At 45.4% G+C, this 25,650-nt stretch overlaps 1 protein-coding gene across 1 annotated transcript in view; it reads left to right on the top strand.

Annotated features, from left to right (window-relative positions):
* Positions 1-25,421, top strand: part of SOBP (sine oculis binding protein homolog) — a 164,636-nt gene extending 139,215 nt beyond the window's left edge. The window contains exons 6-7 of the mRNA XM_021670506.2: positions 1,071-3,026; positions 25,334-25,421. Coding sequence (XP_021526181.2) covers positions 1,071-3,023 — 1,953 coding nt within the window. The 3' untranslated portion in view covers positions 3,024-3,026; positions 25,334-25,421. The remainder of the gene's footprint in view (positions 1-1,070; positions 3,027-25,333) is intronic.
* The last annotated feature ends 229 nt before the right edge of the window (positions 25,422-25,650 follow it).

The raw sequence follows: 25,650 nt of genomic DNA, 5'->3' as shown, positions 1-25,650 counted from the left end.
AGATTACTCATATTAATTCTTGTTTAAAATGCCATATGAAGGAAAGACATTTGTGCAAACAAGAGTCATATTTGAATTGTAGATCATGTCTTCACCATCTGTGAGAGCTGATGGTGTTGCAAAATTAATGTGTTAATGAAATCACAATAATTTCTCCAAAGTAATGGGTTCTGAAGCCGAGAATGAGTATTTTTTGAACTTTGATGTCTAGTGATTTCCAATTGGGAAAAGCTCTCAGCCTTTAATTAGTTCTGCAGCCCAACTTTAAAATAAATTTGGTGATGTCTTTCTTTTGCCAGGAGTAGATTTGAAGGAGGGGAAAAAGCCATAACAACTTTTGGAAAATGTTCTCTGGTGTTTGAAAAGTTGTTAAATAAGACTGCCTGCCAAGAAATGTCACCAAAAATTCTGACTACTGAGAGAGAGTGGGCAAACAGCTCAAAAAATAATTCTAGCTTGCTGCAACATCACAGGTTGGGAATAGCTAAACCTCACACAGACTTCATGATTAATTCCAAGTTTCTCCTTGGAAGCCAGACATAATGATGTTCAGCGCTTTGTGTTATTGGTTAACACAGTACACCCTTTCCAACTGCATTATCAAACACAGTCAACAGTGTAAAGTGACTTCGCATGAGGAGAATTGTAAGGGGTTATATTTCAAGCCCATTGAACTTTCTGGAGAACCTTTCCCTCCAAAACTCTTCAGGTGTGCATTTACAGTGAGCCTCTCTGACAAGTGAAAATGCGTGGGCAGGTACACTGGACAGGTATATGTATTCCCTTTTCTCAGAACCATCTTTAAGTCATGCTTAAAGAGGACAACACAATTTCTTTAAGAAGAAAGAAAAGGAGGTTGTGATAATTGGTATTCTGAAGGGCTCATATTTTTAAAGCCAACCCATCATTTTATAAACATTGCAGAATTTTATCTTTTAGAAGGAAACACTTCTGCCTGATTGAAAAGTGGTGGCAAAATTTAAAAGAACCTTTACGTGAAACACAAAACGTCATCTACCCAGGTAAATTGCTTGTCTTACCTGTTGTGGTTTTTTATTACTGTGTTGTAGGTATGTGACTGGTGTAAGCACATAAGACACACAAAAGAATACCTGGATTTTGGGGACGGGGAAAGAAGGCTTCAGTTCTGCAGTGCAAAATGTCTCAATCAATACAAAATGGACATTTTCTACAAAGAGACCCAGGCCAATCTTCCAGCTGGGCTGTGCAGCACATTACACCCTCCCATGGAAAATAAAGCAGAAGGCACCGGGGTGCAGCTGCTCACTCCAGACTCTTGGAATATCCCGCTAACAGATGCTCGGAGGAAGGCCCCCTCCCCGGTGGCTACAGCTGGCCAAAGCCAGGGCCCTGGCCCGTCGGCGTCCACCACCGTCTCTCCATCTGAAACTGCCAACTGCTCTGTCACTAAAATCCCCACGCCAGTGCCCAAGTCCATCCCCATCAGCGAGACTCCAAATATCCCTCCTGTCTCCGTCCAGCCACCTGCTAGCATCGGGCCTCCCCTTGGCGTCCCTCCTCGCAGCCCTCCCATGGTGATGACCAACCGCGGCCCAGTGCCGCTGCCCATCTTCATGGAGCAGCAGATCATGCAGCAGATCCGCCCGCCCTTCATCCGCGGGCCTCCGCACCACGCCTCTAACCCCAACAGCCCCCTGTCCAACCCCATGCTTCCCGGCATCGGGCCCCCGCCCGGCGGCCCCAGGAACCTGGGCCCCACTTCCAGCCCCATGCACCGGCCAATGCTATCGCCCCACATCCACCCCCCGAGCACCCCCACCATGCCTGGGAACCCCCCAGGCCTGCTGCCCCCGCCGCCCCCGGGCGCTCCGCTGCCCAGTCTTCCCTTCCCGCCGGTGAGCATGATGCCAAATGGCCCGATGCCGGTGCCCCAGATGATGAATTTCGGGCTGCCGTCGCTCGCCCCGCTGGTGCCGCCCCCGACCCTGCTCGTGCCATACCCCGTAATCGTGCCCCTGCCGGTTCCCATCCCCATCCCCATCCCCATCCCTCACGTCAACGACTCCAAGCCCCCCAACGGGTTCTCCAGCAACGGGGAGAACTTCATTCCGAGCGCCCCAGGCGACTCTGCGGCGGCGGGCGGCAAGCCAGGCGGACACTCCCTGTCCCCCCGGGACTCCAAACAGGGCTCGTCCAAGTCCGCGGACTCGCCCCCCGGCTGCTCGGGCCAGGCCCTGAGCCTGGCTCCCGCGCCCGCAGAGCACAGCCGGAGCGAGGTGGTGGACTTGACGCGGCGCGCCGGCAGCCCCCCGGGACCCCCGGGCGCGGGCGGCCAGCTCGGCTTCCCCGGCGTGCTGCAGGGCCCGCAGGACGGCGTCATCGACCTGACGGTGGGCCACCGGGCCCGGCTGCACAACGTGATCCACCGCGCGCTGCACGCGCACGTCAAGGCGGAGCGCGAGCCGGGCGCCGCGGAGCGCAGGACCTGCGGCGGCTGCAGGGACGGCCACTGCAGTCCGCCCGCCGCCGGCGACCCGGGCCCGGGCGCCCCGGCGGGCCCCGAGGCGGCCGCGGCCTGCAACGTCATCGTGAACGGCACGCGCGGCGCCGCCGCCGAGGGCGCCAAGAGCGCGGAGCCGCCGCCGGAGCAGCCGTCACAGCCGCCGCCGCCCGCGCCCCCGAAGAAGCTGCTGTCGCCTGAGGAGCCGGCGGTGAGCGAACTAGAGTCGGTCAAGGAGAACAACTGTGCTTCCAACTGCCACCTGGACGGGGAGGCGGCCAAAAAGCTGATGGGCGAGGAGGCCCTGGCGGGGGGCGACAAGTCAGACCCGAACCTTAATAACCCCGCGGACGAGGACCATGCCTATGCTCTGCGGATGCTGCCCAAGACCGGCTGCGTGATCCAGCCTGTGCCAAAACCCGCGGAGAAGGCTGCCATGGCGCCGTGCATCATCTCCTCGCCCATGCTCAGCGCCGGGCCCGAGGACCTGGAGCCGCCGCTCAAAAGGAGGTGCCTCCGAATTAGAAATCAGAATAAGTAAAAGGTTTGTATGTCCGTCGGGCGCTCCTCCGCACCAGCCAGTGCACCTCTCCTTACTTCTGACAAGGCAGAGGCGAGAGTTGTGATAATAGTCATGATTTTACCGTGCGTGTTTTATATTGCACCTGGTGTGGTCACGCTCTCCATGTTCTGAGCCAGCAGCTCTGATGCTGAGTTGTTCAGTAGCATCATTCCCATTTTACAGCCGAGGAAACTGAGCCACAGCGTGTGAGTGCTATGCCCCAGGTCACTTACTTGAGGGGAGAGCTCAGTCTCGAACCTGTCATGAAATACTGTCTCTCCAATTACACTTTTATTATCATGCTCATCTCTGTAAATTACTCTATTAGAGAAGAAGAGGATGGGGGGAGGAAGAAGAGATTAACTTGGGACACCTAAATGTGCAATCATGAGGTTGTAGGGCAGTGGTGAAAGGTCTAGTGAACCCATGAGCTGGGCCACCTCCTAGACAGAGCTGGTTGCCTCATTGGCAGAACGTCACCACATTTTCTTGATAAGGACGGGATTCCATTTGTAAAGTGAGGAAAAAACCTAACTCTTAAATGCCTATGTCAGCTGAACCCAGGCCACTAAGTCCTATTTGCCTGACAGAATGTTTTTCCTGTTTTGAGGGTCTCCTCCTGCAGTTTGGCACCAAGCAACATCCCCTAGGGTAGGCCTCCAGCATCACTGACTGGCTTTGCTTTCTCCCCCTTTTGGGGCTCAGCGGCTCAGCTGATGAGTTGCTCACCTTTGCAGGTAATGGGAGGCTTCGATAGGGAAGAGGGTGGCATTGCTAAAGTGAGTGACACTGCACATCTCTGACCTCATAGACTCCTGCTTAATGCCAAGGGAGCCACTGAGAGTGAGTTAAAACTTTCAGTGATGGGAAGGGGAACTAACATGTGTGCCTGTGATAGGCAGAGGTGGCCTCATATGCGCCTCCTGCCAATCCTGGTGGAATAGGCATCATCTGTATCTCACCAAGAAGGCAGATGAGTCTTAGAGACTGTGCTCAAAGCAGAGCTGGTACATGGGGAAGCAGTATTCAATTCAGGCCTGTTGGACACAGCCCAAGCTCTCCCCTCTATCCAAGTGGGCATCAAACAGGCCAAAATTCAGTTGAATTTGACCACTTCTTATGGAGAGGAAGAGGAGAGATGAGCATTTATTGAGCACCTAACTTGTACACTGCTCCTTCTAGGGATTGGGGAGATACAAAGGCAGATATGATGGTGTGCCCCCATCTCATGGAATGCAAACCCCAGGAGGAAGGAAACGGGCGGGGGGCAGGAGAATGGCTCTCATAAAATGAATAATTGCTCACATTTGTATGTGCAGGCTGTCTTCTGTTTTTCAGTAGTATTTTTTTGGATCTGGATCCATAGGACAATTATCGTCTTCACTTTATTGATGAGGGAACCAAGACAGAGTAGCTTGCCCAAGATTAACAAATTAGCAGAGCTGAGATTCAAATCCAGGCTGTCTGACTCCAGAGCTGCATTTTTTTAAAACCACTGTAGGAGAATAGGCAAATTAGTTTCTTTATTAGCCTACTTACTAAAATCTTTTATCCACCTCAGTTGTCACAGGGGAAAGTTTCTTAAAACACAAACATACAAACAAAAACTGAGCGTACCTCCTAACTTCTCTAAGTCTTCAGACAGTTTAATTCTTGTTTCTGCAGCACCAGCAAGCCTGCATTACCAACCCATTACTCCACAGTGGGAAATACAAGCGTGGAGCACAGCACTTGCTGTGGTGTGTCCAGTCCGTGGTCTCTAAGTTGGCATGTTTGCACAGGCACCTAGCATAGCCAGGAGATTGCTTGGGAAGCACAGACCAGAGCAAGGAGACTTGTCAGTTGCGGAAGGTTTCTCAGCCACCATCATTCGAGGTTCCCTTTTCTCTGATGGCTTTGCCAGTAGAGGAAGAATACTAAAAACAAGTTCCCCATTCCTTCTTGATTTTACATCTGCAAGTTCTGCTGCCTGAAGACAGATGGCCTCAGCCTTCTCACAGCACCTCAATTGAAAATGCCCCTGATTTCTTCATGAGAGTAATTTAATCTGGCTGACAAAGCTGTGAGTAATGGGAAGGTATGTGACAAGAAAGTGACGGCCTTCAGAAAGTCAGAAAGCATTGGGAATTGTCACTTGAAACACATTCTAATATCACTCATTCAGGTGAGGTTGAAAGAAGACTGGGAGGGTGAGAGATTTTATTATGATGCCATCATTGGAGTGAGAAGTGACCAGGTCAAGAATAGTGACACTAACCTATGAGTAGCATGGGACTAAAAGAAAATAAAAACAGAAAATATACCATGGCTATTTGGATGATATATGTTTCTGAATAAAGAATCAGTCTTGTATGTGGACCAGAATCATTAAAAATATTAACCTGGCTCCAGCCAATTTCAGAAAATGTGATGATGAAATTGCCCACTACCTCTTGAGGTTGAAGAGTTCTTTCAATGATGGGTCCCCCAAGAAATTACAGCTTTTCTCTGAAGTCAGAAATACTCAGGCTTTGTCATCTACAAAAGGGTGACAAGGCAAGTGATTTAAAATGGGAAAAACCACCTCTCCTCCACTGAATCACATTTCCTCTTGCCCTCTGTTCTGGGTCACCTCACAGCACAGTCTCAATCTGCCATAATTTACTCACATTCTCTGGCCCTTCCCTGTTTATTATTATTTTTATTATTGTTTGAGACGGAATTTCACTCTTGTTGCCCAGGCTGGAGAGCAATGGAGTGATCTCGGCTCACTGCAACTTCTGCCTCCCAGGTTCAAGCGAGTCTCCTGTCTCAGCCTCATTATTATTATTTTTTGAGACAGAATCTCACTCTGTCACCCAAGCTGGAGTGCAGTGGTGCAATCTTGGCTCACTGCAACCTCCACCTTTGGGTTCAAGGGATTCTCCTGCCTCAGTCTCCTGAGTAGCTGGGACTATAGGCGCAAGCCACCACACCTGGCTAATTTTTGTATTTTTAGTAGACATGGTTTTGCCATGTTGGCCAGGCTGGTCTCGAACTCCTGACCTCAGGCGATTCACCTGCCTTGGCCTCCCTTAGTGCTGGGATTTCCAGGCCTAAGCCACTGCGCCTGGCTCCTTCCTATTTTTTTGTGCACATGTGGTGCTGTTTTTCTTTTATGGCTTCAGAAACCCAGACCATTCATATGGTTGAGGAAATTGGAAATGTATCCACTAAATAAGGGACTGTATGGCTTCTGTGCCCTGATGCCGAACACTGGTGATGAGTTAAAGCCAAAGTGGAAAGCATTACAAACCAAAAGCAAAACCCAGGCTGAGACGTGGTGGATGAGGTGCAGGTGAGTGATTTCTCCATGTGCTTGTTGGTGATTCATTATATTATTTCTTATAGAAGAATCTGTCAATAACTTCAGTCAGCATCTTCATTCTTCTCACTATGTCTGCCTTTTTCACACTGTAGTACTATTTTAGTATTTATTTTTAAGACCAAGTCTTGCTTTATTGCCCAGGCTGGAGTGCAGTGGCATGATATCCACTCACTGCAACCTCCACCTCCTGGGTTGAAGCAATTCTCCTGCCTCAGCCTCCTGAGTAGCTGGGATTACAAGCACGTGCCACCATGCCCAACTGATTTTTTATATTTTTGGTAGAGATGGGGTTTCACCATGTTGGCCAGGCTGGTCTCAAACTCCTGAGACCTCAAGTGATCTGCCTGCCTTGGCTTCCCAAAGTGCTGGATTACAGGCATGAGCCACCACGCCTGGTCTGTAGTACTGTTTAAAATAATCATTTAAAATAATAGATCAGAAGCAGACCAAAGTATCTAGAAATCAGCAACCCAGGCAGCTACAGTTGTCTTCAATAAGTCATATTTGCTGGTTCTTCGTAAATTACAGGTTTTCTCCCCCATTTTGAAGTTACTCTGTTCCTGGTTACCTGCCTTTATGCATTCTTGTTTGTTGATATGATTACAAATGATTTGAATGGGCAGATATTTTCCCCAGAGGCAGAACTAATTAAATTTAGTTGAAGATTTTAAAAGGTTGTAAATTTCCTTTAATCTTCAACTTTTAAGACTCCAAATACCAGTTCTACAGCTTCTGTAAGCTGGAAAAAGTATCACCCCAAATAATAAGGAAAACAGTGTATAAACATTTTCCGAAGTATTCTATCCACAAAGAATTCCATTTATAAATGGAATACTCCCTTCTTTGTCTTTCCCTAAGAGCTTGGGGGATAGCTGTTTGTATTTGTACATTTTCTGAATTTCTACAGTTTACACTTGTTTATGGTACATTGGGGAGTTTAGAGTAACTATTTGCAAATGTTTGAAGATATTCAAAAGAAAATATTCCCACTCCTCAGTTTTCCAGGGAAATGACAGACTCTTTAAGTAAAATAATCAATGGAAAAAATATGTACAAGGAGTAAGTAACCCTTTCGTCATCACTTTTTCCATTCTCAAGGACTAACCATGTAACTTTTCACCTTGGTGGCTCCCGAATTTCTGTTTCGAAAACCAGAAAGAAAATATGAGATGCTTTTTCCTGGTCCCAATTCCATGATACTACTTCAGGCTCAGCAGGGGGGACTTGACTTTTTATTTTCTCAGGGAAAGCTGGAGTAGGCGCCTGTAGTTTGGCTTTTTGGAGTTTAATTATTAGTCTGGTCATGGAGCCACAGTCCTAGAAACAACTGTTCCAAGGCAAGGAGTTTGCCTCATTGGAGAAGCCAAAAGGGTGGAGGTCACAAGTAACTTTTTTGCCAATTTAGTTTCTTAAACTAAGAAGTTCAAGAGAGGAGGCTGTCTGGGAGGAGGTTGGGAAGTCAGTCCATACATTCAAAACAATACTATGGGTGCCTACTTTTAAAACGAAGAAAAAAAAATAACAGAGTGACAAGAGGAAATCAGTATGAATGGGTTGTGCTCGGATCCTGTGTCGGACTTGCGCTATCTAATGGTCCAGTACTTGACTATTGGGAATTTAATTGGTGACAATCCCTAAGTTAAAAGTTAGCTTGTCTGTTAGGATGCAGTTGGCACATATAGTTCTAGGTAAAGGTACTTGAAAGAGCCAGAAAGAAAACACCAGGTTTGTGTAATGGACACATGCGAATGAGGAGGACCTGGGAATGTGCTTCATGTGATTATTTCAGACTTGCAGAGGAAAGTTTTCTGGATTGAATTGTGTCAAGATTGGCCTTAGACATGTCCCATTCAGTGCTGCTGGGACCATGTTAACCCTTACGACCAGGGACTCGGAGGAAAGGTTTTAATGTGCAAGCATCCAGCTTTTACATATGATGTCAATCGGTTATGATGGAATATGAAATGACATCTGTGACTGGGTATTTATTACTTTCAGATGTACCCATAACCTTCCATCTTCAGCAGGACTAGAGTGAAGCCAAGGAAGTGCTTAGGGCAGAGACTTTGAAGAGGCATCCACTCAGGGTCATGCTAGTGCAGCACTGGTCCTGCCTATGGTCTCCAGAGCCATATGGCAGCTCCCTAAAGCTGGTCTCCTGGCCCCCTGGACTCGTCCTTGGATGGCCTTCAGCAACTCCCCCTGAAATTTCATGGAAAGTTTTATGTGCCTATGCACAGAGACATTTTCATGAGAGAAGAGGTCCATAGATTTTGGCTCCAGAAAAAGTATGCTCTATATCTCCGAAGGATTCTCTTACCTTATTATAGACCAATATGTGAGTTGAAATGTTTCTTGTTTCTCTGAGGAAGTTGAATTAATTGAAAGTTTCCCTTAAAACTTAGAATATATCGTTTGGCAATTTCTGCTGTGGACCTAATATTGCAGAATCAAAGTTGGAGCTACATAATGTAGCACTTGCCTCAATAAGATTGCCTTAGTGACACTATGCAAGAGGTAATAGACCTCAAGTTACCATTTCCCACAAGGGCCTATGATGAAACAAGAAAAGAGAAGCAAGAAAAGTAACAAGCTAGATATATCCCCAGCACTTGGACTTTCAAATTATTAAAGTATAGGGAGACACTGTCCTTCTGTGGAAACACCTTCTACCCTGCTATTGAGGCCAAGAAAGCAGAATGGCCAGAGTCAGAGAGGTGGACAGGTCAGTGAACACCAGGGCATTGATGTGGCGGTGTCTGGGAGCGCTGCCCATGCTCCCCAGCTCCCTAGTATGCCTCTTCACTTGGAGAGACTGCACTTGGAAAGAGGGACGTGTTCGGCCAGCTATTAACCAGCCGTTGCCCAGGAGGGTACTGGAAATCAGCTCCCTCACTGGTTTCCAATGAATCACTCCCTCGCCAGCCTTAGCTGCTGCCTGTGCACCATGTTCAATCATTTACACCTACCTTCATGCAGACAAGTGCTGCAGAGGGGCAGAGATGTCTGAGGACCAAAATACACCGCACCGCGGAACACTTACCTCATGTTGTGGAACATACCCCCACCCGAACGCCCTGCCTTTTCCAGACCTTCCTGTCTAAGAGATCCTGCCAAAAGGATGGGGGTGGCCATTCTGTTTTCTTTCACCATGTCCTGCACAACTTATTTTGTATCCTTCAGCTGCTGTTTTAAGTGTATAGCACTTTCTATATGGATGGATGTTAAGGCAATGCATTCTGCATGTTGTAAACTTTTTCTTAGTGCCTCAAAGGCATAAACAAAATTCATTTGGAGAAAGAAATAAATTAGCTTTAGAAAAGAAACAATTTAGCACTAGCATCGTTTAACAGGGTCCCATTCTCAAGGAAATGGGGTAAATGCCATTTCAGACACCAGCTCTAAATTCTAACTGCAGAGAGCTCTTCTCCAGATTTGTGGATTTCCACAGCATTCTGCTGGAGAAAAAAAAAGTAGGGTGGGGTCAGGATTGGGAACATGAGATGATCAACAAGGAAGGGAAGAACACACACAGGCACACAACTTATTTCAAGGGTCATCGAAAAGATTCAAGTGAAAATGACTGGAGCAAAAGCAAATGGCAATAACAACAAAAACTTGGAATTAGTCTCTAATGCTTTAAAATAGTCCCGAGTGTACTACATAGTTTTAAATTGGAAATCAGTCGAGTTACCTAACTCTGCCACTCCTAGGACTGAATTATGATTATAAGAAAAAAATGCTTGTGCAATTGTGCCATGCTGCCCAGATGTACAGCCCTGAGTAGGGAGATGAGGGCAGAGCAGACTCGGCTTTCCAGGTAGCCGAGGGTCAGAGCTGGGGCAAATCAAAGCTTCCAGTGCTCACAGCCTCATTCCCATCCAGATATTTGGCTGCACCAGCACTAGTTGTCTCATCATTTTCCCCTCTGAACCTCTGATTTGTTGCCTGTCTTTGATGTAGTAAGCTGTGTTTTGTTTTGGGTAAAAAGGGAAGAATGTGATTGGTAATATTTAAAGAGCAAAAGGGAGAAATGCTCTATGGATTCATTTGATATGAAATATTGACCTAACATCCAAAAAAATACAACTAAAAAGTAGATCTTTCCCTCATTTGCATGGCTTATTTCCCCAGACATGTTTTTGGTATTGAAAATGAATGGTATTCCCATACAACATGTGTCTCAATTTGTAATGATATCCTCCTTGCAGCTGGCTTAGTTCTGCAAGTGTTTCTAAAATGTTACTGTCTTAAATTTGAACCAACCTACAATAACAAATTATCTAGAAGTGAAGTGGCTAAACTGCATTTGGTGAGAGAAGGGGAAACCCTATATTTCATCCTTCAACTCTTGTTTTAGAAATTGAGACTGTAATGTGATCTTTTTCTAAAGAAATCTATACAGGCGCACTTTAAAAATTGTGCAGATTGGGTGTTGTGGGAGCAAGAATGATCAGGTTTAAGTTTCTCTGCAAAGCTCTGCATCCCATCAACAAGCCCTTTTGATATTTTAAACCCATATTTAGAGTAATTTCAAGATATTTGGAGCACATGTGGTTAAATGTAAAACTTTGTCATTATAATGTGTTAGATGCTTATACTTTAAATATTTATAAGCCATTTTTAAGTACTTTGCCCAAAAGCCTTCTCCCACTAGAATGCTGTAATTGAGTGGTATCTGAGCATCATTATAGAAGATACAAGATGAAGTCACTGCAGCATGCATTCACATTCTTCTTGCTTTTCTGGTTTTAATTCAAATGTCATTTTTAGCAGAATCAGCTTATTTTATTATTTAAAAAATGTATTAAAAAGTCATAAACAAGATTGGTTGTCTGTAATTTAAAACAAAGAAATTCCCCAGCACTCAAAAGTTAGAGTTCTAACTTGAACTCTGCTGAGTCCCTCACGTGAGCACGGTGGCTCACTCCTGTAATCCCAGCACTATGGGAGGCCAAGGCAGGTGGATCTACCTGAGGTCAGGAGTTCGAGACCAGCCTGGCCAACATGGTGAAACCCCGTCTCTACTAAAAATACAAAAAATTAGCTGGGCGTGGTGGCGTGTGCCTGTAGTCCCAACTACTCAGGAGGCTGAGGCATGAGAATAGCTTTTACCTGGGAGGCAGAGGTTGCAATGGGCCAAATTCACACCACTGCACTCTAGCCTGGGCAACACAGTGAGACTCTGTCTCAAAAAAAAAAAAGAAAGAAACTTCCCATTGGAGTGTTGGATCTCAGTGTGGGTCCACATGAACTTAAAGTGTCATACTATTCCTCTGAAATGTTGTAGGGACAATTTATTGGTGATTGGATTGAATTCTTTACTATTTGCCTTCAGCCATCTTGGAAGCTAAGACATAGGATCCTGTCTTTATCATAGGTAGCCAGTTTGTGCACTTAATATGAAAAAGAGGAGGGGGAAACCCTTTTCCAAATGCAGAATCCATTTAAGCTTTGGAGGTTATAAATTTCAAACTGATCACAGGCCCCTGGGGCTCACACTCTTTTATGGCTGGCAAAATACAACTTTCTGGTAAGAACGGGGGAAAAGAAGGCTTTAAAAGGCTCATAAACTTGCTTGGACATCTAATAGCTCTTAGCAAACAGTGTTCTCATGAGTTAAGTGTAAATGAGTCAGAAACATATAGATCAAATTTCTTTTAAAATACACATGGGTTTAAAAATTAAGGCCAAAGTGCTTGGCAAAGTAAGTTTTGGTTTTATCCAAACCCAAATGTTGAAAAAAATAGTTCTAAGATTTGCCAAACCAAAAATACATGCAGGTCTCTTCAATCCTCCCATTTAATACAATGGCATCATAAACATGGGACTTAGTGGCTATTTTCATGATCCCCAAGGTTTAGGAAACAGGAACCTTAAATATTGATTGAAAGACTGGGAAAAATGTTTGATGGAAAGACATTATAACCTTGCAAATGAAGATGAGGGCCATGGGTTCAGGGTTCTAGTCCTGATTTTGACAGCAATTCTCACTGTCTGATCAGGTGATCATGTTGTCCTTTGTCTTAGCTGTGTGTGTGTGTGTGTGTGTGTGTGTGTTTGTGGCCCATGCATAGCAATAATAACTTTTAAAATCCTATTTTTTTGATTTTATAAATCCTAAATTTATACTTAATTCATTTATTACAATCTGTGGAACTTAATAACTCCTCATCATAAACAAACAGAGAAGCAGTCCCCTTTTGCTCATTCATGGTTCAGATATAATCCTCATTTATTTCCCTAGAGGGTAAAACATATCCATTTTGCACTAACAGTATCCAATGCTGACTTTGCTCAGGTCTGTCTTATTAAAAGACAAAAGAGAAAGAGAGAGGGAAAGAGAGAAAAGAAAAAAGTGGGGGAGGGTGTGTGGCAGGAGTCCTTGATTTGAAGAACCAATAATCTACTGAGAGACAAAAAAAAAAAAAAAGAGAAGATAGCCAAGGTCACTTTTACAAGCATCACGCAGAACCTGCAAACTGATGTGATGCTGCAGACAGTAGGCTTCAGCAAGGGCAGGGATCAGGTCCAGGGTCCAGTTCACTCATTGTAACCAAGTGCCTAGCACAGGGGCTGGCAGAATGAGCACACAAGTATTTGGTGATCAAATGAATGAAAGAGTCTCTGTAGAGGAACAGCTAATGAAGTTGCCTTGATAGACTGCCTTAAGGTAGATGAATTCTGAACCTGAGGAGGGATGTGGGCTGGAGATCGGGGTGGAGGAATGAGGGATGAAGTAACATGTTAAATGGCACAGATACAGACCAGGGCGAGCTGTGTTAGGGATGACCTTCCAGTTCACTTGCTGAAACAAAGGGCTTGACCTCAGAGGGTGAGAAGCATGAGTCTGGAGGAGAGTGGGAAGGTAGTAGGACAGGAGGTTGGCGAATTTGTACTCAATACTATTGGGCAACGTCATTGTGGCCTCAAGCAGAAGAATGACAAGATGAAGTCTGTGTTTGAGGAAAATGACTCGAGCAGCTGTTCGTAGACTGAAAGACTGGCATTGCTAAAGCTGATGGTTGCTTTCTGATGGCAGGTTAGTTGCCAGCAGTTGATTCTAAACATTGCAGAACATCATCACAGGAGTGCGAGGGCCGTGTGCTGCCGCATCTATGGGTTAAGTACGGAAAGCCATTGTCTCCGGATAGCGAGAACTTTCTTCGTGCTGAGTGGGCCTAAGGAAAAGTCACACTGCACGGTGGAAGGAAGTCTCACAAGCAACAGACCATTCCAGAGTCTAAAGAAGGACGATGCTGGCTGGGCTCCAGATGGCCATGGAAACAGAGGCCCCACCCTTCTGAGCAACCAGCAGCTCTGAGCCTCAAGCCAGCAGGGAAGGGCAGATGTGGGCTGCTGTCTCATGTGTGCACAGAGGCGGACCCTGGCTCATGGAGCAGCAGACCTCATGGATGCAGAATGTGGAGATTGCACAGCGATGCCTAGATTGTCTGTCCTTGGACTGAAGGGCAGCAGAAGGGCCCAGGAGGCGTGCTTTGTATTCTCTGAGACACCTCTGGAGATTTTCTCAGAATATCAGAATCAGAATCAGAATCAGAATCAGAATCAGAATCAGAATCAGAATCAGATCCTCTCAGGGCCTGTGGCTACTTTTTACAAAGTTTGGCAACCGTTTGGAGACGTCCTCTTCTGGTTTTTGACTTTTCAGGCTGTAAACTTTCGGAAGCTTCCACATGTGGTGCCAGTGGGCTCCTGGTGCTGAAGGAAGGTAGCAGTGTGGCTTAGTGGAAAAGAACATCTGCTCTGGAGTTGGGCCAGCTTGGGTTCATATCCCAGCATAGACACTTACTGGGTGAGGGAGACAGGGACTTAACCTCTCTGAGCCTCACTCTCTATGTCCTGAGTAATACAGTTGCTGTAAGAGACAGGTAAGGAAATGTGTAAAGTGTGGCTCATCACAGATGCCCTAAAATGGCAGTTGCCACCCTGTTGAAAGGCTGCATTGCCTAGGGAAAGAGCCCGGGGCTGGAGTGAGATCTGTCTGGATTTGAAAACTCGCTGTGTCACTTACCAGCCATGAGGATTTGGACAAGTTTTATAAACTCTCTGGGCCTGCGTTTTCTTATTAAATAATTATAATAGCTAATATCTATTGAGCACCGTCTACCTGTGGACGGTGTTCCGAATGCTACATACCGACAATACATGAGACTTAGCATTGTTAAGCCCATTTTACAGATGAAGAGACTGAGGCACAGAGAGGTTAAGTATCCCACCCAGAGTCATGTGGCCAGTAAATGGCAGTGCTGAGATATGACTGGCAGCCTGGCTCCAGAGTTTCCATACAAAACCACTGTGCATGGCTTATGTATAACAAATGAAGATAAGAACCCCTACTTCATACAGTTATCAGCTCCAATGTAAATAACAAGTTAAAATGGCCGGGAGCTACCTGGCTCATAGCAAATGCTTATTACAAAAATTGTCATGGTAGCCCCTGCAGCCCAGAACTTCGTCCCTTGGATGTGTAATGGAAAATAATGAAGCACTTCCACGTTGTCAACCTCGGAGGTTAGGGAAACCATTCCAGAAATTCTCATAAGATCTCTGGTTCCACTTTTACAAGCTGAGACTGCAAGAAAAGGAGTGAGTGTCCAAGGTCACAGTGTGGCGCATCCCGGATTAGAACCTGAGTCCTCATCTGCCTTTCCTCTCTGTGGGACATGGGATCCGACAGCAGCTGCTTCAGTTACATGCCCTGTGCCAAGCACCAGAGTCATATTTTTGCCACCCACTGCATGGCTTCCTCACATCAGGAAGCCAACTCCAGAGAGAAAATAGATTGTGCCTGAACATCTAGGGTTGAGGGTTAATGGGTTGCAGAAAAGCAATTATTAACCACACTCTCCATCTTTTTTGCTGTTGGGGAAGAAATCAGTATTCTTGCTCCTATGTTTTGCAATGGCATTTCCACTGATATGAAGCTTTCTCCCCACCTCTCTCTGCTAATGGGTTGGTCATAAAGAATGAATCAAATGTGGAGAAGACTGCTTTCCCAGACCTCATCTAAATCCTAAAATCTGCTGTTGATCCACAGGTCAAAGCTACTTGCCACATGAAACTGCTTTTTTCTCTGTATTCTTTCTCTTTCACCTCGAATGCCTTTGTTCATATGACAGAGAAGTAACACACTTCATCTTAACACAGTAAACATCTGGGTTTTTCTGTCCAAGGCAGAATTTTTGGAAAGCTGCAGTCTTGAGAGTCAGAGTGGTAGAAATCAGAAAAGGACAAGGGCCTCGACCTTTCCACCGACCCCTTGAAGGAGTCTCTGTATTCATCGAGGACTTAGCATCTCCCACTTTAACAGGGACATGTGACACCAGCTCCTGTAGTCACAGAGTAGGGAGAGGGGAGCAGAGCTGTGGGCCAGGGGCTTGCTGAGTCCCATGAACTGACATCAGCTAGTTCATGTGTTGGATGAGACTTGATGAAAATGCATTTTTTTCTTTATCAAATCACTTCTCAGAGTTCTTATTTACAAAGGTAGGGTGTTAGACCATGTATGTCTTTAAGGCACCATACAGCTCTGACATTGTGACCCCCCCACCCTATTGTCAGGGCAAAGAAAGGGGGAGATGGAACATAGACTAGGGGTCAGCACTCCCAGCAGGAAGGGGAGACTGGACTTTGGGGTTCTAGAAGCTGGACTTCCATCCACCTTTTCCTATTTCTAGCAACCCTTCCCAGCAAAGTTCTTCATCTGTAAAATGGAGATAGTCATAAATCTTTCAGTAGCATTGCTGTTTGTTTCCAAATGAAGTAAGTATATAAAAATGCCTGATGATGTATTTGACATAAATTAGGTGTACAATACAATTTGACTCCTAGTCTGGGCACAGTGGCTCACACCTGTAATCTCAAGACTTTGGGAGGCTGAGGTGGGAGGATCATGAGCCCAAGAGTTCAAGACCCTACCTTTACAGAAAACTTAAAAATTCGCTGGGCATCATGGTGCATGCCTATAGACCCAGCTACTCAGGAGGCTGGGGCCCAGGAGTTTGAGGCTGCAGTGAGCTATGATCACGCAACTGCCCTCCAGCCTGGGTGACACAGCAAGACCCTGCCCTGTCACCACTACCAAAAAAGGTCAGGAGCCATGGCTCATGCATGTAATCCCAGCACTTTACGAGGCCTGGAGGCCAAGGCGGGAAGATCACTTGAGCCCAAGAATTTGAGACCAGCCTGGACAACAAAGGGAGACCACATTTCTACAAAAAATTAGAAAAAAATTAGCCAGGCTTGGTGGTGCATGCCTGTGGTCCCAGCTACTTGAGAGGCTGAGATCACTTGAGCCCAAGAGGTTGAGGCTACAGTAAGCCTTGATGGCGCCAGTGCACTCCAACCTGGATGACAGGGCAAGACTCTGTCTCAAAAAAAAGGAAAGGAAGAAGAGAAACTCCGTTTATTGAAGACACAAACCACAGTAGGAAGTGCTTAGTTCTGAAAGCCATGGCATAGGACCTAGGCTCTAGTTCAAAATTTCCTGCAGAACATTAACTCTATCATGCAATTCTTCTTTATTCTATTGTTCCTTTTTGGGAATGGCCAGAGCCATCTGCTGTAGTGTGTTTGTTTAAAAAAAAAAAGAGAGAGAGAGAGAGAGAAGTACACTGTTAGTCATGAATCCCTTGGAAGAGGGCCTGTCAGAGACAGGGTCATTTGGTTTGCTTAAACTTCCAGGTTCCAGGAAGAACATAAAGAAAATCCATGTCCAGGGTGAATATAAGGACTTACTTCAGTGAGCGCATAAGAGGGAGCTCCGTCGTTCTAGGTTCTTGTCCCTCAGAATCTTTTAGCGGTCAGCAAGAAATAAGAATGAATGCTTATAAGAAAAAGCAGACCGGCTGGGCATGGTGGCTCACGCCTATAATCCCAGCACTTTGGGAGGCCGAGGTGGGTGGATCATGAGGTCGAGAGATTGAGACCATCCTGGTCAACATGGTGAAACCCCATCTCTACTAAAATTACAAAAATTAGCTGGGCATGGTGGTGCACGCCTGTAGTCCCAGCTACTAGGCAGGCTGAGGCAGGGGAATTGCTTGAACCCAGGAGGCAGATGGAGGTTGTAGTGAGCTGAGATCACGCCATTGCACTCCAGCCTGGGTAACAACAGCGAAACTCCATCTCAAAAAAAAAAAAGAAAAAGAAAAAACAGACCACTTTCCCCATTTAACCCATAGAACCAGCAAAGGAAAACAACATGTTCATTTGTAAAATGAAGAATTAAAGACAGAGTTATCCCAGTAGGGAGTCTTATATGGTTGTAATTTTTACTGATTAACAAGCAAAACAAGGGATATAGCTAAAGGAAAAAGTTATTTAAAAATTAAAGAAAACAAGGCCTTACAATTGGTTAATTTTATTTATTATTATTATTTTTTAGTACACAGGAACCGTAGCGTCTCAGAGCCATAGGGTGAGTAGCATCACGGTGATGAAGCTGCCATTCAGACCAGAGCCTAACACTGAGCTAGGCTGAAACTCACCCTTGGCTCCCATCCCCTCTCCTTACCACGTGTTGTAGACTAGAAAGGAGAAGGAATGTGTTTCAGTTGTAGGCGTATCTCACTTTATATGCTTCGCTTTATTGTGCTTCACAAATACTGCCTTTGTCCAAATGGAAGGTTTGTGGCAACACTGTCGAGTCTGTCAATGCCATTTTTCCAACAGCATGTGCTCACTTCATGTCTCTGTGTCATGTTTTAGTAATTCTCGCAACATAACAGACATTTTTGTTCTTCTGTTGTGATTTGTGATCAGTGATCTTTGATGTTACTATTGTCATTATTTTGGGACACTATGAACTGCGCCCATATAAGAGGCGAACTTAATCAATAAATATCGAGTGTGTTCCGACTGCTCCATCAACTGGCTCTTCCAGCATCTTTTTCTCCTTCTCCTTGGGCCTCTCTGTTTCCTGAGACCCAACAAGATTGAAATTAGGCCAGTTAATAACCCTACAATGGCCTCTGAATGTTTAAGTGAAAGGAGGAGACGCATGTTTCTCATTTTGAATCAAAAGCTGTAAATGATTAAATGTAGTGAGGAAGGCATATTGAAAGCCAAGGCAGACCAAAAGCTAGGCTTCTTGTGCCAGTCAAGTTGTGAATGCAAGGAAAAAGTCCTTGAAGGAAACTAAAATTGATACTCCATGGCTGGGCACAATGGCTGAAGCCTGGAATAATCCAGCACTTTGGGAGGCTGAGGCTGGCAGATCACTTGAGCCCAGGAGTTCAAGACCAGCCTGGGAAACATGGCAAAACCCTGTCTCTACAAAAAATATGAAAAATTAGCTGGGTGTGATGGTGCACACCTGTAGTCCCAATTACTCGGGAGGCTGAGATGGGAGGATCACCAGAGCCTGGGAAGTTGAGGCTACAGTAAACTGTGATCATGCCACTACACCCAGCCTGAGTGACTGAGTGAGATCTTGTCTCTAAGTAAATAAATAAATAAAAGTGCTACTCCAGTGAACACATAAATGATAAGAAAGCAAAACAGCCTTATTGCTGATATAGAGAAAATTTGAGTGGTCTGGATAGAAGAGCAAACCGACCACAATATTTCCTTAATCCAAAACTTAATCCAGAGCAAGGCCCTACCTCTTTTCATCTGTGAAGTCTGAGATGGGGGGAGGAAGCTGCAGAAAAAGATTCTGAAGCTAGTGGAAGTTGGTTCCTGAGCTTTAAAGAAAGAAGCTGTCTTCACAACATCAAAGTGCAAGCTGAAGCAGCAAGTGCTGATGTAGAAGCTGCAGCAAACTGCCCAGATGATCTAGCTGAGATCATTGATGAAGATGACTACACTAGACAACAGATTTTCAATGTTGACGAAACAGCTTTATATTGGAAGAAGATGCCATCTAAGACTTTCACAGCTAGAGAGGAGTCAATGCCTGACTTTGAAGCTTCAGAGGACAGGCTGACTCCCTTAGTAGGGTCTAATGCTGCCAGTGACTTTAAGTAGAAGCCAGTGTTCACTTACTGTTCTGAAAATCCTAGAGCCTTTAAGAGTTATGCTAAACCTACTCTCCTTAAGCTCTATCAGTGGAACAACAAAGCCTGGGTGACATGTCTGTTGACACCATGGTTTACTGAATATTTTCAACCCACTGTTGAGACCCACTGCTCAGAAAAAAATAATGCTTTCAAAACATTACTGCTTATTGACAGTGTACTTGGTCATCCAAGAGCTCTGATGGAGCGGTACAAAGAAATTAACGTTTTCATGCTTGCTAACACAATATCCATTCTGCAGCCCATGGATCAAGGAGGAATTTTGACTTTCAAGTCTTATCATTTAAGAGATACACTTCATAAGGCTCTAGCTGTCATTGATAGTGATGCCTCTAACGGATCTAGGCAAAGTACATTGAAAATTTCCTGGAAAGGATTCACCATTCTAGATGCCATTCACATTTGTGATTTATTGGAAGAGGTCAAATATCAACATTAACAGGAGTTTGGAAGGAGTTGATACCAATGCTCATGGATGACTTTGAAGGATTCAAGTCTCCAGTGGAGGAAGTAACTGCAGATATGATGGAAACAGCAAGAGAACTACAAGTGGATCCTAAATATGTGACTGAATTGCTGCAATCTCATGATCAAACTTGAACAGATGAGGAGTTGTGTCTTATGAATGAACAAAGAAAATTGGTTCTAGAGATAGAATCTGCTCCTGGTAAAGATACTGTGACCAATGTTGAAATTACAACAAAGGATTTGGAATATTCCATAAACTCAGTAGATAAAACAGAAGTAGGGATTGACTCCAGTTTTGAAAGAGTTCTACTGTGGGTAGAATGTTATTAAACAGCGTGGCATGACACAGAGAAATCCTTTCTGAAAGGAAGAATCAATCAATGTGGCAACTTTATTGTTGTCTTAGTTTAAGAAATGGCCACAGCCACCCCAGCCTTTGGTAACCACCACCCTGATTAGTCAGCAGCCACCAGTATCAAGGCAAGACACTCCACCAGCAAAAAGGTTATGATTCGCTGAAGGCTCAGATGATTGTTAGCATTTTTTTTTTTTTTTTGAGATGGAGTCTCACTTAGTCATCCAGGCTGGAGTGCAGTGGTGTGGTCTCAGCTCACTGCAACTTCCACCTCCCAGGTTCAAGCAATTCTCCTGCCTCAGCTTCCCAAGTAGCTGGGATTACAAGCGCCCACCACCACGCCTACCTAATTTTTCTATTTTTAGTAGAGATGGGATTTCACCATGTTGGTCAGGCTGGTCTTGAACTCCTGACCTCAAGTAATCTGCCCGCCTTGGCCTCCTTGGCCTCCCATAATGTTGGGATTACAGGCGTGAGCCACTGCGCCTGCCCCGGAATTTTTTTTGTTTTTGTGTTTTTACAAATAAAGTATATTTAATTAATAAATGTACATTTTTTTCAGACATAATACTGCTGCACATTTAATAGGCTACAATATAGTCTAAACATAACTTTTATATGCACTGGGAAACAAAAAAAAATGCATGTGACTTGCTTTATTGCGATACTCACTTTATTGCAGTGGTCCAGAACCAGACCTGCAGTATCTCCAACCTTATGCCTGTGTTTTCATCAGTTAATGAACTATAAGAAAAGAGATACCATCCTCTTCAAAAATGAAAACAGTTTGGATCCTGCAAAAGCCATTTAAAAACTCTTCATGAAGCAATGGTTGATGGAGGAGAGAAGGACTCATGTTTTGGCAAAACCTTCCTTCCTGGGCTGGGTTTGGTGTGGGGACCACTATCTGGCATCACGCTCCGAGTTTATCAGCTAGTGCAGGCGGCTCTGTTCATTGACCGCAGGACTCTACCCTTGTGAGTGTCCCAGAATAGCTGCGGCTACCTGAGAGCAATCCGGTCCTCAGGGACTCGTTATTGTCCCAGATAAACAGCGTTGCCGCAGCCAGCACGTAATGGCTGTATTTAACTGTGATAAGTGATGGGCAGACGTGCCCGAGTGAGTGAATCTCTGCTAGGGCCTGGGTAATTGGACAAAGGCAAGCTGGCTGGCAGCAGGCATTTCTTGCACATCATAGAATTGATGCCACAGGGTTTTAGACTCCTGGGGATAAATATGACAGGCAGGGGGAGCTTGCCTTCTAAATGAGGAAGACAGGTCAGACCTACTGGATTTTCATTATGCTAATGACAAAAGTATTTGAGGAAGGAAATAATACAAGTTTGAAAAATGGGTTAGATTAATAGAGGCAGGCTTCCTGGTAGAGGTGGAATCTGCCACCACAAAAGAGCTAGTTTGGAAATGTTGAGATGTAGAATTAGACAGACATTTTTCTCTGGACACACATTTATTTTTGGAAGTGGTTGCCTGGAAGTTTTATGAAATGCAACCAGTGTAAGTCGTAGGCTATAAAGGTCAAGGAAGTAAAGGTGAGAGTGGCCGTGTTTTGACAGTATCAACATTGAAAGAGTGTATTCAGGCACAGTTTTTCTCTCTATCATTCTCTGGAAAATTTTGTGTTATAAAGGAGGTTGAGTATCTAGATCACATTCTTGGCCATGCTTCCCTGAGGAAACAGAAAAGTGACTCACCAGGTGGACAGAGAGCCTCAATGCATTTGGTGTGCAGTTAGGATTCCATGAAGAGAAATATTTCATTCCTCTGGCTAAAAGGGGAAGGCAGGCTGGAATTCTGAAGATAGCTTGGATTTTTAGAAAGTGATCATGGCAGGACGTTCTAGAGTCTGGAGCTGATTCTGTTTTGTCCTTGCCAAGCAGAAGAATCTTACGGAAAAACTGTCCTCCATGTCTAAATGCCTTCATCTGTGCACAATAAGTGAAACAGAGACCTGAGTTACAGTCCAACATGCCTCTGACTGGCTCTGTGACCTTGAACCTCCCCACTCTGTTGGATTTCATACCTTGCATGCCAATAGATATCAGGGAAGTGAAGACCAAGCTTGGTTCTTCATTTCCATTGATACACGAGTCTATTCCTGTGTCACCAACAAGGGGGCTGCCCTGAACCAGCCAGAGCCAGAAGGACAAACGAGGATGCCTTCAATACCACCCCCTCCTCAAATGTTATCAGCAGAGAGGGACTTGCACTGCCACCATCTGGCCTTTGTGGGTGTCCCAGGCATGGCAAGTATGTGGTGAGAGGGAAGGAAACAGCACAAATTGTCTACTTTACCATTCTCTTAAAATAAGCTTCGTGTGAGCAAGCTTTTCAAAGCAGCAGGACTAGGGCTGCGAAAAATAGAGTGTGGTGCAGCTGCACCCTTTAGAACTTTGGGGGAAAACACATATTATTTACCAGACAATAATAGATACCAGAGAATAATAATGATTATTATAGTGTTTGGGATGGCAAATGCTGCAGTTAAGGTTCCAGAATGGCTCTTATTATAATCCCGTTTTACCCAGTCTCTAGTGAAAGCCTGGAAATTTTCTTTAAGTAGGCTGATGCTGTCCATGTTTGGTCCGTGTCCAAAGGTGATTTGAATATAAAGAAACTTATGGGAGAAATGTTCATTTTTTAAAACAGTGATTGAATTAAAGAAAAAAGCTACATTATTTAAAACGCAGTCGCAGCGTTCTTAAGCAAGCAATTCAAAATGGTGGTGTTTTCCAGTTACTGGAGGAAAATGTTTAACACTCTCCCTCCTCCCTTTTCAAGAAAGAATTTGGAGGCGCCCTGTAACTACAAGATTCAGTCACTCTTGGTTCCAGGCCCAGAGGTGGGGATGGCTTTCCTCCCTCCACAGCAACTTCCAGGCTGTGCTTGCTAAACGCAAAAGAATTGTCCCCAGAAGAAGTGACCCTGGCGCTTTGGAGCCACTTGTCATCACTGCAGCTCCTCCACTTTTTGTGGCCTCACTTTTGATGGTGGCTCTGGGCGCTTTTGTTTGTGTATCCCTTCTCTCCATTGTCTCTCATGCTTGAGAAAGAAAGAAAGAGATAGAAAGAATGACAGTCAAATGTGAGCTCTTTATTCAGAAATAAAATATCCACATTTCCAAATCCGACCGTGCCAAATGAAAAGGTTTCCATGGCCTTCTAATTCCACCCCCATTACATATTTGTGGTGTTTTGCATTTTCACTTTGGTTACTTAATATACATATTAAGTACACACAGATCTGGTGATTTAATGTGATTGGGGGAACTCAGGCATTTCCTGTCGTGCACAGTGAGACTTTCAAACCTTGTTTTTGGCTGCTGATGATTATGGTTGCCATTAACACCAGGATTTGGAGAGCAGGGTTCAAAGCACAAGCTCCCACTTAGTCCTCCCAAAGGGCATTTTGACCTCCTCTCGCTCTTGCTAAATTCACGTTACAAACGCTCCAAGCGAGTTTCCAGGTCTCTTTGTGGCTCCATTTCTTCCCTATAAAATGAGGAAATGGTACTGCATTATCTCTGGGGTCCCTTCAAGTCCTACATTCTATCACCTCTCTGAAGTTATTTGTTCATTGTTCTAAGAATAAGCTCAACAGTTGTAAAGATGTTTACAAGTCCTCTGTCGCCACCACACCTTAGCCAAATTTTACCCATTCACATTTCTGACAGCCTCCTTTATTGGCAGGAAAAAAAGGTGCTGTTTTGGGGCATGGCAGAAGAGAGCTGCCTGACCCACTCGTGACCAAAGTGTGTCAAGCACCCATAGCAGGCCAGACTCTCAGCTAAGAGTTGGGTGTAGAGACATGAGCAAAACAGACAAGCCCCTGACCTCTGGGGCTTTGCCGTGCAGTTGACCGACTTCTAAGTGGCTGCTTCCAGGAGTGACTGAGGGGCCTCAGGAAGCTGTATTTCAAGCCAAGCAACTGGCAGCAAATGAAAGAAGCCTGCAGGGATAAAGAGGCAGAGCCTCCTGTCTCGGTGAATGTTGGGATGAGCATTCCCGGAAACTGACTTTCCTCATGGAAAATCCTGTTCAGACCCTCTGCCCTGGGACCCCAAGCCTCTTGGTTGGTTTATTTTCTTCCAGTCCGGTGCTACTATTTGTTCTGGATGTGAAGAGATGTGAATGGCTCACCTTTTACAGGCAAGACCCACACACAGAAAAAAGCGAGCATTTCTTCCAGCTTAGTTGCCTTTGTGGGAAGCTTCTGGGGATAGGTGTATGTCTCCATGGTAATTTTTCCACTTTCCAAAAAGTGAATCTATTGGCTCTCTTTTCAGTAAACACCAGAGCTGAGACATGGGATTACAGGAGTGAGGTCTGGAGCTCCACGATCCCTACCCCCTGTGACCTTGCCTGGCTTTGGAGTGAACTTGGGTGACTCAGAAGAGCTCCTGCTGGGGCTGGGCGTGGTGGTTCACACCTGTAATCCCAGCACTTTGGGAGGCCAAGGTGGGCAAATCACTTGAGGCTCAAAAGTTTGAGACCAGTCTGGCTAACATGGTGAAACCCAGTCTCTACTAAAAACACAAAAATTAGCTGGGTTTGGTGGTGCACACCTGTAATCCCAGCTATTCGGGAGGCTGAGGCAGGAGAATCACTTGAAACTGGGAGGCAGAGCAGTAAGCCAAGATTGCACCACTGCACGCCAGCTTGGGCAACAGAGTGAGACCCTGTCTCAAAAAAACAAAACAAAACAAAAACCTCCTGCTGGTTAAGCATGCAGTCATGTGGAGGGAGAGCGTTGCTGGGTTGCAAAGGATGCTGTGGTCTTTGGGTGAGGGCGTGGTGCACCCTGCTCATTATGGTATTCCAGAAAGCGACTTGAGTTTCATTTCCTCACACAAAGCTGGCAGAGCTGACCCGAGCAGACTGTGAATGAAACTCCTGTTGAAATCACGCTGTGCTGCAGTGGTTCTGGGGCTCGTCTGAGGTCTGCACTGGCGGCTGGAGAGTGTGCTGCTGTCTGACTCATGCCTGGGTCCTCCCCAGCTGGGCGGAGGGAGGGGGATCTGTCCAGTGGATTCTGACAGCCCCTTCTGCTCTTTTTCCAGGAACGCTCACTCACAGGGTACGCTCATGGAGAGAGGGCACAGAGCAAACCATGTCACGCCATCCAATGACACCAGCTGGTCAGCTCACCACCCCCTCTGGCTAAAACTCAAGCAAATAAAGCCGCTTCCTGTCATTAAGCATCTCAGAGGAAGCGGCCCTCCCTCGGTGGCCTCTAGCCCAGAGAAGCCCTTGCGTCTTGGACCCACCAAGCAGGCCCAGCCTTCCTGCTGCCACCATCTCTGCTTCTCCCCAGAGGAACTTAGGGATTTCACCGCTGGCTTTTTTAAAAAATGAAATACCAACAAGCCACAAGGAC

The sequence above is a fragment of the Aotus nancymaae genome, unplaced genomic scaffold, assembly GCF_030222135.1.
Source record: "Aotus nancymaae isolate 86718 unplaced genomic scaffold, 86718_ANA_hifiasm-v0.15.2.pri h1tg000040l, whole genome shotgun sequence".
NCBI classification, from domain to species: Eukaryota; Metazoa; Chordata; class Mammalia; order Primates; family Aotidae; genus Aotus; species Aotus nancymaae.
This window is presented reverse-complemented; position numbering and strand designations above follow the sequence as displayed.